The sequence below is a fragment of the Pseudomyrmex gracilis genome, unplaced genomic scaffold (genome assembly GCF_002006095.1).
Source record: "Pseudomyrmex gracilis isolate BER0280 unplaced genomic scaffold, ASM200609v1 scaffold_352, whole genome shotgun sequence".
NCBI lineage: Eukaryota > Metazoa > Arthropoda > Insecta > Hymenoptera > Formicidae > Pseudomyrmex > Pseudomyrmex gracilis.
Genome location: NW_018020936.1, coordinates 66,829 through 85,020, shown reverse-complemented (window position 1 = coordinate 85,020; position 18,192 = coordinate 66,829). Strand labels below are relative to the sequence as shown.

The 18,192-nt window shown below is 39.5% G+C and overlaps 2 protein-coding genes across 8 annotated transcripts in view; one reads left to right on the top strand and one right to left on the bottom strand.

Moving 5' to 3' along the window:
• The window catches only part of LOC109860238 (lysyl oxidase homolog 3), an 8,304-nt gene extending 4,465 nt beyond the window's left edge, over positions 1-3,839 (bottom strand). The window contains exons 1-4 of one of the 5 annotated variants that reach the window (XM_020439196.1): positions 3,702-3,839; positions 2,453-2,726; positions 903-1,049; positions 278-556 (exon numbers count right to left, since the gene is read on the bottom strand). In XM_020439196.1, coding sequence (XP_020294785.1) covers positions 278-556; positions 903-1,049; positions 2,453-2,663 — 637 coding nt within the window. In that variant the 5' untranslated portion in view covers positions 2,664-2,726; positions 3,702-3,839. Of the gene's footprint in view, positions 1-277; positions 557-902; positions 1,050-2,452; positions 2,727-2,953; positions 3,589-3,701 lie in introns of those variants that run through there. The other 4 variants (XM_020439192.1, XM_020439193.1, XM_020439194.1 and 1 more) reach the window with 4 other exon arrangements.
• Positions 1-18,192, top strand: part of LOC109860236 (G protein-coupled receptor kinase 2) — a 60,402-nt gene that overhangs the window by 33,323 nt on the left and 8,887 nt on the right. The window contains exons 1-2 of one of the 3 annotated variants that reach the window (XM_020439188.1): positions 8,039-8,618; positions 15,043-16,592. In XM_020439188.1, the coding sequence (XP_020294777.1) occupies positions 16,541-16,592 (52 nt within the window). In that variant the 5' untranslated portion in view covers positions 8,039-8,618; positions 15,043-16,540. Of the gene's footprint in view, positions 1-8,038; positions 8,619-15,042; positions 16,593-18,192 lie in introns of those variants that run through there. The other 2 variants (XM_020439190.1, XM_020439189.1) reach the window with 2 other exon arrangements.

Below are 18,192 nucleotides of genomic sequence, written 5' to 3'. Positions count from 1 at the left end.
GACGGATAAAACTTTTAGAAACGTACTCAGGAAGGTCATATTTACAATGTATCAAAACGAGAAGCCAATCGGAGGGGTCTCCCCTATTGTAAACATTTACCTTTAAAATATTGCGAAAAAAACTCCTCAGCCAGGAGTCGAACCTGGAATTTCCGGCTTTCTGGGCCGTCGCCTTCCTCTCTCACTTTTATTACAAATCTCACATATTTCATAATTATAATATATATCGATAGATAATATATTTAAATTATAATTTGTAATATTCAATTTTTATTACCTGCATTGCCGAGTTTAACCTCAACCTGACCTTCGGAGTGTACTCGACCCCCGGACAATCGCAAGGCCATGCCTCGCTGATATGCGTCTTTTATCCTGACCTTCGGTAATTTTTTCTGCGTAATCGGTGACGATAATGCATTCTCTTTCTCGTCAAACGAACAAACGACACCGGCCGCTTCGTTGCTTCCGCAGTCGGAAACACCCCATCCGTCGAAACGACATTGCGCGAGCTCGGTCTCGGTTCCGTCGCAGTAGATATTGTCCATCCAGTATCTTCCTTTGAAACATTGTCAAGGTAAATAATTGCGCGCTCGTATATACATATCATTTTTTTTTATTAATTCGATCGTTTGCCGATAAAAAAAATATGTAACATTAAATATGCAAATAACATGAGAGAAATAAAATGTTTTGTTACCGCAAATATGCAAATACAAAAAACTGACGTGATAAAAATACGGTTTTTTGTCTCGCAAAGAAATCGCGATAAACGAACCGCTTGTTAAAACGAAACGATGTTGCGCTCGTCCCGGCAGCGCGTTCGATTTGCTGTCAACCGTTAAAAAAAAAAAAAAAAAAGAAGGTGATTTAAGACGAAAAGACAATATAATGTTTTATCTCACTTCTGGCTTGACCGAAGTGGCCGTATGTCGTCGCTTTAATTGCACCGTTGAAGTCTAATTGCCTGCAAACCACGTCGGCCTCCAAGTTGTCCCATTCGTCGTCGCATATACTGCCCCATTTCCCGTTATGAAGTATTTCCACATTTCCTGCATAAAGCAATAAAATCTCGTGCTTACGCTTTTCCTGTTGCGGCGACTCGGCCGCAATAAAGAGGAAGCAATCGATTTATAAACTTTTGATTTATCACGCAGGATTCTGCGTGCACATTTGAAATTGGCTCTTAAACGAGATGCATAAACGTACTTCATATTAAGACAATGCTCTAATGGTTATTAATCGTTTGTTGCCAATATCCGTCGATATTTGATAAATTTACGCTACATATATAGATATATATTCATATACGCGGAGCGAATTTTCGATTATTCTGTAAAATACGAGTCGGTTCTTCAGAGAGTTAATAACAAAGCTCAATATTTTCAAACTGACTGGTGCACCGATTAGATTGGCAATCACTTTATTTGAAAAAGCTTTATATAACGACCGGGAATGCGTCACAGTTGCATGATCCGATAGATCCGCGTGCACGCTAGCGGGTCAATAAAAATCGCGTTACGCGACGGGAAAATAACGCGATGTCTCGTTTTAACAATATATATATACAAAGCGACGCATATTCCGTCGGCCGTGTTCGCGCTTCTATTTTACAGTGACCATGCGCTATCGATTTCGCACTGCCGACGATTCCTGGTATACCCGTACGTGACGTATACGCGTTATGTATACATGGCCGTTGACATAAATCTTCCTCGAGTTGACCTCTTTTTAATCGTCATCGCTTGTGCGCAACTTGCACAATCGCGCGATAAAACTCTCTCTCGCGCGCGCGCGCGCGCGGGCCTCGCGCTTTATCCCCCGCGAAAAAAAAAGAGGAACAAGAGATTTATAACACGTTTATATTGCAGTCGCGCTTTATCGCGGGGAAAATATCAACCTTCCCTTGTCCGAGCTTCGCTTTTAATCCGGTCGGATTTACGAGACGAAAGCGCGTCGTCGGGATGTGTGACGTCGCTACGCGGCGAAACCGATGTCACGGCGATTGTTTAATCGATCGACAAGCGATAATCGTTTCGACTTGTTGCGATTCGTCGCGGTCAGAGGATCCAGAGAGGATGCTGCGCATAATTGATCGGCGCACCAATTGAACAATAAGGCTGTTTTGTTCCGCGTACGCGTTCACAATGCACTTCCTCGACACACGCGCAACTTTACGCGCGACAGGATGTTTCATTCGATAAAAAGTCTTAATGAGAGAAGTGTTCCTGTGTGTTGCTGGTACTATCATGTTGCAATTATCATTTGTAATTTTCCTCTCCGTGACAAATCCTCGTGTAGATACAATTAAATATTCCGAAGCGCGTTACGATTGTTTTTTTGTTTTTAAACTTCGTTATTTTTACATCATTATTTTGGACTCTTTTTAGTTTTACAAAATTAATTGATTATTTTGATCTCTGTCTCGCATATAAAAAGCAAGTAAAGTCAGCACCTTCGTGATCGCCATTCTCGCCTCCCACCAGCTTCAAGGCTCCTTCCTGTTTCTTCAATTTCCGAAAGTCCTTCTTCAGCTTCTTCACTACTCTCGCTTTTCTATCACGATTCTCGACCCAAGTATCATTGTCGCTTGCGCAAAACTCAAATACGAACACTAACACTATGAAAGTTAACGTGATTCCCATTTGTCGTGTTTGCTGTTTCATTGTTTTAGGCGTCTTAACAGTTTTAATCCACCAGTCTTGTTGTAATTTATTGCAATATCCCGTCTGCAAAAACAATTACACGTACAATACAAATTTAAGAATTTAACGAATCAATTAAAACAAATTTTTTCTTGAACGTATCGAAGGGGAGGACCTTTTTTATTTTTTAAGGAGTCTATTTACTGAATGTGCGAACAAAAAATCGTGATTTTGAACATTAAATATCTCAAAAATGGCATATTGACAAAAAATGCACATAAAATTTTAACTGTTACAAGAAATATAATTACTTGAATTTGATGCGGTTCGCAGCATAATGAGTTTTCAGTGAATAAACTCCTTAATATAACAGATCTGCGTACACTCGTTCTTTTTTTTTTTTCTTTTTTTTATATCGCACACTTCTCCGAGACTGTCATCTTTTGTTACGGATTATTCAAAAAAAGTGAAAAAAGATTACATCGCGTCGTTATCGCGCACGCACATTTCGCCTACAATTCGCAACTGATCGCAATGCGATGCGTTCGCTTCTCGACTCGTAACGCGCTCATCATGACGGTTTATATGATCATCAACGGTCCAGATGGCGGATCGCTATTCTTTTTCCGCATCGCCGGTCTCTTCCTGAGAGCGATTCGTTTAGCCTCGATGACCCGTTTAAGTCAGCTGTTGACGCGATTAGAATAGCCATGATGATGATATCCAATCGCCGACAAAAAATAGGACTTCGTAGGAAAGATCTTCTCCTCACGATCTTCTCGCTTTGCGATCTCCTTTGATATTTGATCTTTATGTTTCGCGCGAGAATGAGGCAAAGCCTTAAATGTAGCTCAAAGTTGTAAACTGGGTCGTAAGTAAGTTTATTTTCTACTTGGACAAGTTGTGTCAAGTATGAAATGAGATAAATGCGAGAGAGAATTAAAAGAATTATTAAAAAACAAATGTGTTAGAGAAACATTTTCGTGATTACATGACAATTTGGAAAAAGTCTCATTAAAAGCGGCGCGCGTTGAGAAATTCTTTTTTTCTTCGGCTTACGAATTTATCAAATTTTTTGTCGGTTGAAAGAAAATCAACTGTTTGTTATCGGAAACACTTTTTTCCGGGGCACACCGGGGCGCGTGGGCGACAGCGAAAATTCGCGTCGGTCGAAATGTCTGATTTCGCGATGGATGAACCATGTGATCTACAAGTATGATTTATACTGGCGTGCACTTGGTTCGAATCAGCCGTTTATAACGTTTTCACTTCCCAAGCGCGTTGCGACGTATTGTTCCGTCGTAGATGAGATTCAACTAGTTTAACCCTCAATTACTACGCTTAAATTTGGATAACTACTGATGAAGTCACGTTGACCCCATTAATAAATTACGTTAATGATACTTATTGGTAGAAAGCTAAATCAACTTTCATTACTTGTTATCCTCTCTCGTGCTCGACATCCCACTAACATCCGTACGATCGCATTACACGTGTTAGAATAAAAATAATCTCACGACACACAGTTGTGTGAGTGCTGTTCACAATTTTAAATGCGCTATCAGATTTTTATCATTTGCGAATTCATTTCGTTCTGTCTCATGTTTTTTTTTTTTTTTTTATCAGTTGTTTCAATGATACGCACATCCTGAAAAAACGAACGTATTGAACACATATTGTTCTTGGTTCTTATAAATAATGATGTTATTCGTAATGATGAGTAAAATTAATTGGATTTAGAGAATGAAATTTTAGAAAGGCTCAGGCGCGAGAAACTTGCGCGTTCTATTATTCAATACGTCACGTCGGCCTCGGGTATCATTTGTACACAGTTGTTGCGCAATCATCGTCAGACCGCACTATTATTTTATCAAATAAAACACTATGCGGACAAGTTCTCTATTGCGTTGATCGACGTAATTAATAAGACACATGTAGCGTATTGAGTTATAAGTAATCGGATATATGTTATATTTTTATTTGTTAATCCTATTGTTAGTATTCAAGAATTAACATTCAAGCATTAATCCTAACATATTAAAGATGACGTAAAGTTTTATGTTTTTCATCATTTGAGTACGCTATTTTAATATTTATTTAAGCGTTTCTTCGAATTATTTCATACATGTGTCTTATAATATATTTTATTATATTAAAAAAAATACAAAGTGTGTTTATATTTTTATTACATTTTATGTAATTTTGCTCCTTAACCTTTCAGTGGCAGATACGGGTCTCTGAGATCTCTATCTAAAAATTTAAAACCGGTGTCTCTATTAAGTATTAATTTAGCGCAACATCTGAAGACCATGAAAAAAAAACTTTGGAGCCTCAGACAATGGTGGAAGTCGTTGACAGCGTCCTTCGTTTAATAGTTTTGCAAAGTTTGAATTTTGAAGTGCGAAAAAAATCTGAGAGACCCAAGTCTGGACAAGACGTTGGCATCTCGAAAAGTAAATTTTTTTTCCAGTTTGAGCACTTCTAATATATTAAAAAATGGTTGTTTTTTAATAATTTTATCAAAATATATGTACATTTATAGTGATTTATTAGGTCATGGCGCACACAGAAACGTTTCAAACGTTTCTTTGAAACTACTAGAGATTTTTTCAACTTGTTTTTTTTTTGTCATCGCAGAATCGTTTAAATTTTCTATTTAAAAAAAGAATACGTCTAAATATTGATTTAATGCTAAAATATTACATGTCAAAGTTGAGCGCTAGAAAAATGCATTCTTTCAAATAACATCCCAAAAAAACCCATTGTGAAATTGTTTTTAATTTTACAATTTTTAGAAGACACTTTTGTTTCTAAAAGTACGAACAAGTCCGTAGAAAACTGCGTTGGAATTTTGTAAAAATCTTAATTACACAAAAAGTTATGAATTTTTAAACAAAAAGTTTTTTCGAAAAAAAAAATTTTCAGGTTTTTCTTTAAACGCTTATATCTTCAAAACTACTGGAGAGTTTTTCAATCTGTTCCTCTTGATCGACGCAGAATCGTTCAACCTTTCGATTAAAAAAAAGAAATTGAAAATATTGATTTTTTGCGAAGATATTTGAACTTAAAGTCGCGTGGATCTCACAGACCCAGTCTAGAGACAACTTGTAGATCATTGTTTATGCTTGGCATTTTGAAGGGTTAAATATAAATAAAAAAGTGCCGTTGTTTATATCGTCACTATAATTGAAGAGCGTCATAAAGAAAGTAGGTCTAAACTTGTTTGTTTGTCGAATTTTTAGTATAATCGTAGCTTGACGTTTATTGTTGATTCACGTAAGAGAAAAGTAGAGAAAAACCAATACAAAAAAATTCATACAATTCGTGTAAGGCTTTTAACACGCTTCATTCCGTGGTGTAATCGCGCGGATAAACGCGTGGCGAAGCAATTATCGTATGCTATTAGTGAAAACGTCGCCTACGGCTGAATTCTTGACATACTTTGTCAGGCACTTTTAACGTTGAGGAATTGAAGGAAGCGTTTATCTCATGATAAACGATTCAAAAAAATTTCTCAAATAAGATTAAGAAAACTCTCAACAAACTCAAATAAAAATACCAACGCAAGATATTCAGATGCAACAATTACATCTGATAAGAGACCAAACAACAATTTAAACGTTTTTGATCTTTCGCTTTAGATTCTTTTTTTGATAAATTGGTCGATAGGAGAGAGAGTTAGTAATAACGAATTATTTTTTTTTGTTTTTGAAGATGTCAGTCTGAAGGTATTGCATCTATAGAAACGAGTGCATCCTGAGCTGAATATTATCAGTATTCAATCGATATACGAACACGAGCCTATTCGGTTGACAGTGCGAACGCGATGTATTCGATGAGTATCGGAGTGACGCAACTAGCTGAATATAGAGAAGCGAAAGTGGAGCGATTTTTTATCGTCCCACGACAGTGGACATCATAAATCGTGATCGTATGTGCGATGGCACGAACAGGTGTTGATGCAGCTATTGGCTCTTGTCTTCCGACAATACAGACGAGTACCGATCGCAATTGCCGATGCACTTAATTAAGCGCGCGGCATCGTTTCATAGCTCGTCGAGGTGTTCGATTTGTCCGCTTGATGCGTACGCTTAATTTAATAATTACGCTTTTTTTTTTTCTTTGTCGTTCGATGAAACCAGAAAAAAAACTGCGATGTGTCTAGAAAAAGAGAAGAAATAATTGCAAAAATCTTTATTTTTGTAAAGAATTGCTTTTATTTTAATAATATTATTTTTATTTAGCGATTTTTCTTATAACATACAAAGCAAAATATGTGTGTACTCTCTCTCTCTCTCTCTTAAATTTTCAAAGTTTTTCGTTATTACACGTGTAGCAGAGACAGTCCATTAAAATTGCGGTGGAGTGCGCTGAAATTAAAATTGAACGTGACAGGTGAAAAGTTGTTGATTGAGTTGATATGTTTGCAAATTGGATTTTAAAAAGTAGTTACGCTCTTCACATGGTCGATCGAAAACTTGTAATTTATTTTTTTGTTGTTGCACAAATCTCTCTCGTGTTCACGCAGAACGCGCACATATGTACAGATTGGTGCGATATACGTGTCAAAAATATCAGAGATTACGCACACCCAGTAAACACAAAGTAACGTAACATTAACGTTAAGTAATTTTCCACTTAACAATGTAACTGCTACGTACAAGGAATTTTACATCGCAGTCACATTGGAGGAGGAGTGGGAAATTTATAACATTATAACGTTACGTTACTTTTTGTTTACTGGGTATATTATTTTTCTGTGTCATTTGTGTCACTTGTTATCGAGTATTTACGCGTAAAAACGCGTTTGTTTCTCAGAAGTTGTTGAAATATTTATTGCGCCGAATCATCTGTAGTATGGTTTGGTGCAAAATTGGCTCAGTGGACCGAGTTAAGTTAGTCCATACGCCATTCTAGAATATAAAGAATACACAAAGACTACTATAGCACAAAACATACGCTATGCTTTGCTTTGCTTAAAATAAAAAAATTATGTTGTCAACTGAAGAAGACCGAGAAAAACGATACTTCAGTGACGACGGTTACGTTGGAACTTCATCTGTAGTATCGCTTTGTGATCTTTGACGTTTCAACACACAGGCGATTTCGCGTGTGCTTGAATTTCGCGCGACAGCTTCCGGTAGCGAGCTGCGGTATCGCTTCTACAATCGATAGACCCGCAAGACGGGGAAAATCTACCACGCCCAATAGTAGCCGTCGTAAATTCTTGCTCCTCGTGCGCGCATGCGCCCGATTGGCGCGTTCGCGCGATTGAAAGTGCGTCGAGCGTCGTCTGCGCATCGTTTCGTATAAACCGCGCCGCGTTCTTCCCATTCCCTTCGTCTCCCTACTTTTAACCGCTCTCAACTGATCGCGCCTCACTTCGGAGCCGGAGTTCCTGTTGGCAGATCAGTCGGGTCTCGTCCATCGAGCGGAGCAGTGCGTTTCGGCGCGTAGTGACATTAAGAACACACGACGCGACGAGAGAGCGCGGGTTATATACGTTTTGGACCACGATTCACGTTTACGAACGCTCGTTCGTTTATTCAGTCGCCCGATAGCTCTCGACGACGCTCGTTGTGTCGCTTGCACCGTCAACCGTCAGGATCACATCGCGCGCGTGTCCCGACAGGAAGGAAGGAAGGAAGGAAGGAAGATAAGTGGGAGGGTGGCGGCGCGTCTCTCAGAGGGGGAAGAAGAAGCGCACCTCGTGGGTCTCGTGCGGTGGATCGTGGTCCGCGAGACCGGAGGCGCAGCGTGTGGTCGGCCATTGTGCTTTCTTCGGCCTGCCGATAGGTACGACAAGCCGACGTTGCTCCGCTGTCAGTCGGTGCTGGCTATACCGGGTGAAGGAACAAGAGAAACGTATATATATATATATATACATGTCGCAGATCGCAACCGGTTAGCTTACTGCCTCGAAGAGCCGGCCGACTCGAGCGGGTTTTTTTTTCTCTCGCAATCAACAGCACCAAGGTGAGTGAATGGTACCGGAGGCAGACGTCCCTTGTTTTTTTTTTTTTTTTTTTACAATCGTCTTCGCGTTTCTCGCGCTCGTACACTCGGGTGACACAAACGCTTCTTACAGAACGGAGCAAAGACTCGGTCGGTAACGATTACAGTTTTTTTCTCTCTTTTCTATATTTCTCTTCGCTCTCTTTATCTCTTAGACGCGCGATCCTTTCGCGAGGACGACACGCCGCTTTTCCCGGTTCGTCGGATCGCGTTTGTTCTCACACGCCGGTTTAAACTCCTCGAAGCGAAATTGCACAACGGCTCGGATCGCCTACGCGCCGGAGCCAACGGCCGGCGTGACAGATCTCAGAAGCCGGCGTCTAGAAATATCGGAAGGAGAAGGGGGAAATGAGGGCTCACGTTTTGATCACGAGAGCAACTTCGCAAGTGAAGGACTCGCGCGCGTTTTCCGCGGCGGCGGCGGCGGCGGCGGACGTGGGTATCCGTCAAGTTCACGGTTGTCAAAGACAGATGTTTTTTGTTTTTTTTTCTCGGAAAAGCTGGCCGTTCAATTGCGCGAATCTGAATTTCGATTTTCTGGAGAAATTTACGTGCGCAAAAGTCTACGCAAAAGTCTAGATTTTGCACCAACATCTTGCAACCATATTTCACGTATTTGCAAAAGTTGGTTTGAGAATCAAAGCGCCCCGAATTACAAGGAACGTGTTGTTGCAATCGGAAAAACACATCTCCGAGAGCTTTTTGAGATTCAAACGGATCAGAGAGATCTGTTGTGCGCGCGTTTCTTCTACTATTTGCCTTCGTTGGCGGGCAAATAGTAGACATAGCAAATTGTCGTCGATGTTAGACGCGATTTCTCCGAGTGTTTGCTGGGCAAAGAGAGAGAATCCGGTCGGGCCTTTGGAGCGCGCGCGAGAGACTTAAGCAAGGGGGTAAACCTTGCTCTGGTTAATAGCTTTATTATCGGTCGTAGCCGCGTGCAATTAATTCGTCGCGTCTGCCTTCGCTTATCTAGTCCGTCTGAGCCCTTTGTGCGCAAATTTATTTAAAAATCCGTTCAAATCGCTACGATATTTAATTTTCAGTCGCTCTCTTTAAAACGATTTTGTTTTACGTTTAATTAATCAAGCGTCAAAATTACAATTGCGGAATTGAAGATGATCCAAGTGAGGATTGTTAACGTTCTCGTTAATTTGTGTGCGAACGTGTGCGAGTCGAAAGACTTTTTTTTCGCTCTGCGTTATCTGATCTCCAGTTTCTTTATATTTACATTCTGTATCGAACGAGCGAGTTGTGATATTGTTTATGTGTTCGCCAGTATTTATATTGTTATAAGAAACGTCAATATAGTATATATAACAAAAACACGCGATAAGTTTGTAATTTGAAATGACAAATGAGAGTTTCATAGAAATTTTTTCTTTTTTTTCTTTTTTTTTTTTTTTTACGTCGTCGCGCGTTTTAACGTTAACGTCGTTGTGACGGTAACGGTTATCATCAACTTGACACGTGGTTCGTACATAACACCTGTCAACGCGAGACGGATATACACTTGGCAATAAATCACGCTGTCTGACCACGTTCGCACGAAAGTTTAGCTTTTGTTCGATAGAAGAGAACGGCGTAGATGAGATCGAGAGAGAAAGCGAGTCATAGGGTCATCGAACGACGACGCTTCCTGAGTAATACATGTATATGTATGTACATACATATACATGCATGCCTCGTTAAGAAGATGCTGGGGTCGCCATTAATACCGGCACTTCATCAAACCCAGAGATTTTTGTGATTATCGAACAAAGTAAGAGAAAACGCTTCGAAAAAGTTGGATTCTGATTTCTTTGATCGATCGAATACGAAAATAAAAAAAAACAATTAAAAAGATAGAAACTTATAATATATGTTTGCGCGCAAATAAATCTCGTTGTTTGCAAAAGTGTGTGACGTTGAATAATTTCCTTCTGTTTTTTGCTGGAAAAAAAAAAAAAAAAAAAAAAAAAAAAAAAAAAAAAAAATGTGTGATACGCGTACAAACCGTTATTTCGTTCAACGGCCTGTTCTGTTATGACACGGATATTACGCACGTAAGTTCGGACTATCGCACCGCAAACTATCGTCATATCCCCAAACCGCAAAAACCGGAACACACTCGAACGGAGCCGCAAACGAGGAAATATTCGTTCACTGACAATCGGTGCATATCGCACACAGGGGTCCGTGTGTGTAACGTTGATTTTCTGAATACCGAAACTACGCGCAAATTTACTGTAATGTTCGCGAAATGGGTTCTAATAAAGCTCGCATCAAATCAGCAAATTACAGGACTGGAAATCTGAGATTGAGGCGCGGAATTCGAAACTTCCGCGTGATATTAATGGCGATTGAAATCGAACGCACCGACGAAATATATCACGTTTGGAAATTCGATACTCCTTTCTAAGTATCGATAACTAAGTGTCGATACGTGAAGTATCGTTGTCACAGGAATATCAATCGTCATATCCTAAATGTCGCTGTTCCAATATCGATTTTGTATATATCAATGTTTTACATTGATGTACAAAATCAATATTGGTATCGATAATCGATATTGTATATCAAAATTGATATGCAAAAATATTTATATCAATGTTTTACATTGATATACAAAATCGATATTGGAACAGCGACATTTAGGATATGACGATTGATAGTCCTGTGACAACGATACTTCACGTATCGACACTTAGTTATCGATACTTAGAGAAAGGAGTATCGATAACTAATATTATATCACAATGTTTTACATTGATATACAAAATCGGTAAAAAGTCAATGAAAAACATTTAATAAGTTTCGCGGCGCGAAAGAATCCGCTACTCACGTACTTTATTAGATTTCTCTCTCTGTGTGTGTATTTTTGTAATGAAAGCAAAAAAAAATAAAAAACAATGCGATACTCGGTCAACCAATGTCGCTCCGCGTTGGAGCGTGCAACTTTCTGGTCTGGTCTAGTTTAAATTAATTTCGCAACGTTGTTGTGTATCGTCGTGAGCATTTGTCAGCCGAAAATAAAAACAAGCCGTGCATCAAGCCGCGCGACAATAAACACCCAACGTAGTCCTTGTGTTAAGTGACGAGAAAAGATTTTTACTCGCTTTCGTTGTACGAAGTTTCAATTTACGATACGAACGAATAGTAACACATTTTTTTACACAATCAATACGTGCGATAATGAGACAACGGTTCTTTCGAGGGATAAAACTTGTCAACGACAACCGGTGATACCACCGTCGCTATCTATGTACGCGTTGTTTCGAATACTTTATCAATCGTCCGTCATTCAAGCCGAAGCTATTTATCTCGCTGAGAACCGTGTTAAAAATTCCGGAAAAATTCCAGAAAAATTCTGAAAAATTTTTCGTCCGCGTTTAACAAATTACCGGCGCGATTCGGTATATAAGAATGAGAGGATCGAAGTGATCCATAATCCGATCGAAAAGAAGGAGAGCGTTCGGATATTGAAATATCGCTCGCGGTAAGAACCGCTTCAATTTGATGCCGAACGCAAACGTTTATTATTATCGTCTTCTGCGGAAAGAGCGCGCGGCGTTTTCTCTCCTTCCTCTTTGCCGACCAATAGCCATTTGCGCTGATATGACGGAATTGGCTTTTCCATCTCCCTCTTTCTCTTCCTCAATTTTCACACACATGCTATGTCTACACACAGTGGATTATTCTGCGAGTCGATCGTATTTGCTTTTTATCCGCGGGTTTTCAAAGAAATTCGATAAAAGGTCGCTCGATTTGCGATTAATTTTTTAATTTTCGAAAATTAAAATCCCGACGGATTTTTCCTGAACTAAAGGTAATTTATTTGAATTTAACCGAAGAAAACGTCACAAAGAAATCACAATTTGAACTCACGGAACCACACAGACGCGAACAAAAATCCGTCCGTAATATCGTCTGTGATATTTATTATTAGTCACGTAGAAAAACGTGCACGATTGTGCATTACTGATTGACACAAAGCGAATGTTTTTAATGCACATCAGCGTCAGCTGCGCGCATTGTTCCGTCACGCTATTATTGGCAATTTATACTTCATCGGTGTGCATGTAACGTATGTACGTCGCAACCGGCAATCACCCGAGGAGGAGAGTTACAGAAGAACGAGGCGATTCGTTCACAATCCCAGCGTACATGAAGATTTCAAAAGCATTTACTTCGTTCCATTTTTCTTCATTGTTCCTTTCCTTGCGTATGACACGTTTTATCGCGTTCGTTGTAGCGTTGTTGAATTTTTTATTTATCATCCGACGTTATATCGCGTTCCGTTCCGATTCCAACACAACAAAAGCGTGTTTGTGTTCAGCTTCAATTATAAAATTGTGTACAATTGTTTTACGGATAAGAAGAAGCGTTGGTTTTTTTTTTTTTTTTTTTTCTAAGAATTATCTTAAAAGATGACCGATAAAATTTGGTGCTGTCAATCCGATATATGTTACAGAACGGAAATCTCAAAATCGCGTGCGTTATATATTCTCTAATATTATCCTCCAATATATTATCCGACCATTGTTCCTTCACGTACGACGTAGTACGTTCCAAATAAAAGTACGGTCGCGATTATTAGCGACGTGTACGATATTATACGCGCTCGGAAATCCAGACACGCGCTCGACAACATCGCACATCGTCATCTCGTCAATTTATAGTCGCGCGTATCTTGAACAATGGCATGAAAATCGCATTCCGGAGTGCTCGTAGAAGACATCGCAAATAATTATCGCTTCTCGAAGTAATGATGGTAAATTGCGTTGTTTTCGAGAAAAAAATTGCAACGTTGATTTGCAATTTTGATTAATTGAAAGTGCGTCAACAATATGTTAAATAAAGCAAACATGTGACTTTGTTGGTGTTGCGCGCACCTTATCTAATACAATTTCAGGAAAAAAAATGTACTCAAGGTGGATAATTAAAAGCGACATTATTTTTTTTTTGCATCACTCGCACTATTTCCGCTAATTCTTCACGTGAGAATTAATTGACTCGGTTTTCAATTGATCAATCGAGCAAATTAAGAGAAAAAACATCTCGGATAGTTCGCTCGGGATAATTGGAAGTGAAAGAGAGAGAGAGCGAGCGAGTGAGCGAGCGAGCGTTCAATTTGCGACCGCGACAATTCATCTAATTCCGCAGCTTCGAAACCTCGTTTGTTTCCGCGATATTACTCGAAATGTGTAATTCTCGCGGAAGTGGATTGCATTAAAAGCTTCGGCGGATATGAATACGTGGAAATAACGAGCGCGTCGCGACCGGTTATTAGATTGCCGTTGGCTATCGCGTCGCATTAGTCGCGTCGTTATCTTTATCTTCTCTACTGTGTTCTCCTCTCTCCTCCTCGATGCACCTGTCCGACGACGCGTCGTTACTCACATGCGCTTGCATGCGCGCTCGTAGTGACGACGATAGCGCGGCAACGCACGCACGCACGCACGCACGGTATTGCGGAATGCGTGTTCCCAGATTTCAGAAAGAACATTTGTTAAACGTGAATTTGTCAAGAAACAATTAAAAATAGACCGGAGAACCGGCGATTTAACGGTTGTAATATTTTTTCAAATCTTTAAAGTAACTCACATCTGGTGAATGAACGTTTGGATCATTAAATTTATTTTGATCTCCTTCAGCAAATATTTTATCTAGGACTAGTCAGCACGAGGAGTAACCGTTACGTGCGCCGGCAAAACAAATAAAATACATAAACCAATAACTTAGAAAACAATACGCATAAAAACGAATTGTTCAAATATTGAAAAGTTGATAATTGGAAGATTAGCAACGATGTTTCTTATGTCGCCGACACACAAAATTAACGGGACCGAGCAAGACCGTCTCACAAGACATGCAAGAAATGTAAATCAATCTTTGGTCCGTTTTAATTTGTTGTTCTTGAATTGTCAAACCGATTTCTTGAAATTTATTGTGAATTTTTGTCATTTTTAATTTAATTAATAATGACTTGAGGCTCGTTGAAATTAAACCAAGAAATATATAAGGCTTTACGAGCCGTTCCCCTGTTGAGCGGAAACTATAAGTGTATATATATATACATGTAACACGTTTTATTTGTAAATTTTTACAAGTGAGTATTTTTTGAAGTGAGATTTGAAATCTCAATTTACAAGTTGAACTCGATACAAGTGTATGCATACATATAATATATATATATATATATATATACACGGACAGTTTCCGCCCAACATCCTGGGAACGGCTCGTAAAGCCTTATATATTTCTTGGTTTGTTTTTTTTTTTTTTTTTTTTTTTGAATGCGACTCCCCGCGTTTTTCTCTCTCCTATTTTGCAACAAGAATGTTTATTAGAGATAAGAAGTTTACAATAAGTAAAACTAAATAAATTTGTTTTTTTTTTTTAGAATGCACATACGCAGGAGCAAATCCGCGAGGCGGTGCGCGCGAGGGACGCGTCGGTAAACGCGCGAAGAAATGAAATGCGCAAGAGAAACCATTAGGAATCCGCCGTTGGCGAATGTCATTCACCCTGCGTGCTCGCCGTAAGAAGAAGAAGAAGAAGAAGAAGAAGCAACAGCAGCAGCATCGGCACGGAAGAAGAGCGAGCTAGCGAAGTGAGTGAATTCGTGCACGCGAGATCATTCCGAAATAATTTCCTCGAATCTTTGCGTTTCGACGGCAGTGTCAGAAGAGTGAAAGGCACTTGGCCAACACGTGTCTCCCGACAGCGCATCCCCGGAGAAGTCGCAATATTTTCGTCCGTATATTACGCGCGCAGATTTCACAGTGTGAAATCTTTCGTCGTTCTCATTAACGCCTGAACACACGGCGCTACGTGTTTTCTGCAAAAACTAGTCTTTTGTTATTGCAAATGTCACACGTTTGTATGCAAAAGTAATCGAACGTAAATTTATATTGATATTTTATTTTTAATTCGAACAGTTTTGATCAACTGTTTTCTTTTTGCTGCGGCGTCATTCTAACCGCGCTATTGATAGAGAGAACGAATTCTATCGGAATAAACCGCTGTGAAAGGGCACGTTTGTCGATGTTCACGAGACGTTCTCGCCATTCGTCAGAGAAAGAATTGATGGAATTTCCGATTGAGAAAGAGTCGACAGTTGGAGATCGATTGATCGTTAATCGCAGCGAGCCGACAGGGAGGATGATCGCGCGGAATCTTTCGACGAGTGTCGATTATGCGAGCAACGCGGACGACGCCGACAAGAACCGATTGATTTAATTCCGACGAATTCGTGGATTTGTTGAATCGCTGTTAAGCAAAAAGAAAACTCTTTTTTCGTAGTATAATTGAAAACGCAATTTTCGTCCGTTAATCATCACCCTCTAGAAGAAGAGATCGTAGACTGATAAAATACACTGACTGATAGCAAAAAAAAATAAAAAAATTAAACCAGGCTCTAACTTGAATTTACTGTTCGATCTGACCCGAAGTTTAACAACGTCTTTCACGAAACACCTAAATTATCTTTAATTAAACTAATTGCGAACGAGGCCTCGAAACGTTACGACACTCATGGGATTTGTTTAAACACAAGCTATTTCCTTCGAGAAACTACCAAGGCAACTGCCCAAGGATACCCGAAGCGTTGATCAATCAGAAAACCGTCTAAAGAAAAGAAGAATTGAGTAAGACTCCGTTCGACTTACAGCACGTGGATTCTCGCTCGCGGTAGTCTTCGCGTGAAAGAAAAAGCGAATCGTGGACTCGAACAGTGTTCTGGGGTCGCAGATGGGAGCTGGTTTCCTAGGACTCGGCAGGGTGATCAACCCCGTACAGAAATCACAGCAGTCGAACGTGTCACTCCCGATCGTCTATAGACGTTGGAAGCGCCTTCTCTCCCTCAATTCGGCTGCGCAAATCCGATCAAGCTGGAATTGATGGAGTTGGAGAACATTGTAGCTAACACTGTGTACCTGAAAGCTAGAGAAGGTGAGTGATTTTAGTACAAAAGAAAGGTAATTTAAAAAAATTTTCGGATTCAAAGGAAACAGAAAAAAAAAAGTTTTAAACAACAGATTTTTTTTTAAATTAACAGAATATCTACGTGAATAAATGTGTACATTAAAGATTTTCTCGAGTAAAAATAAATCCAAAGTGACAAACAATAGATTTTCAAGAATAAACAGAAACGACGGAGGTGTGAAGTAAATTAATGCTCTTAAATGAACCTCTAAGAAGTTTCTATCTCACGGCTGTGTGTATTTTCAGTCATTTTCAGCTGGTTATTGAGTTTCGATCGATTAGCGCGCGGTTGAATGTGCAATTTTAACGTTTGTGTACCCAGTATACACCACTATATACGAGCATATATACGAGCTTTCCCGGAACACCCTGTACACAGTGTCATTACGGGGAGTTTGGCGCGGACGACATTTATTACGCGCGTAAAGTCGCCGTGCAATTTTAGCCGCGAAATGGAACGGGGGGAGGGAGGGAGGGGGGGGAAGGTTCGGATTTAACGCGTATACCATGGTATTCGTTAAACTTTTGCGTTTCGAATTTGCTGTCATCAAGAAAATTAATTCTCGCGCGAGCGCGCATTTTAGAGATGAGAAATCTAAAATAAACACAATTCTTCGCCAAACGTAATTATAATCTCTCGAGAAGATTTAAATTTGTAGGAGTTGAAATTTGTGTAATACAAAATTCGAGTAGAAAACACGTTTTTCTTCTTCAAAGAGGAATTAAAAAAAAATTCGTTATCCGGACATTTTTGCGTTTACGCGCGCGCAAATCTCGCAAGATTTTGCAATCGTTGCGCGTATAAAATATAATATCTGAAATAAAAATTGCAACAAATCGAAAAGCGCCGGTCTAATGAACATTAAGAACACTTACGACGGAGTTAAACGCTGTGTGTTTTAACCCGCGCAAATCTATCGTGTGATGTTCGCGCCGACAGTTTAAGCGCCGCAACGGGAGCGCGTAGATCGACGCAAAAAATTTTTACAGCGAGAAGAATCTTCTTTCTCTCTTCGTTCGTTTTTTTTTTTTTTTTTTTTTTTCAACACGCTCGTCGCCGTAGGCGCCGATAGAACGCCGAAATAAAATAAACACTTGTTTCTTATTCCGCTTCATCAAACGAGATTTGTGAGTCCATGTCAACCGGATTATGTTTGCTTATTTTTGCTAGTAGTGCACGCTATATTTTTTTTTACTTCCGAATTTTCAAAATCAGCTCGCAAAAACAACGCGAAATATTAATGTTAATTTTTTTTTTTTTTTTTAATACAGAGACGCAAGAAGAATTAGATTCCCTCGTCATCGTGTTTGGGGGCGGGATGTGCGCACGTCCGAACGTTGGCAAACTAAAAACGAAATTACAGTGTGCATCGCGCAAACACGGTCAGCCGATATATTTGTTAATTAATTGACGTACGCAGTTCAAAAAGGGAATCGATAAATATAGTATATCGCCGGTATACGATACGCACGTAAATGCGCTCCGAATTTTCTCCTCTCGCGCGCGACCGGGCACGTTCGTCGTTACGCATTTGATTAAAAACATAAAAAAAAAAAAAAAAAAAAA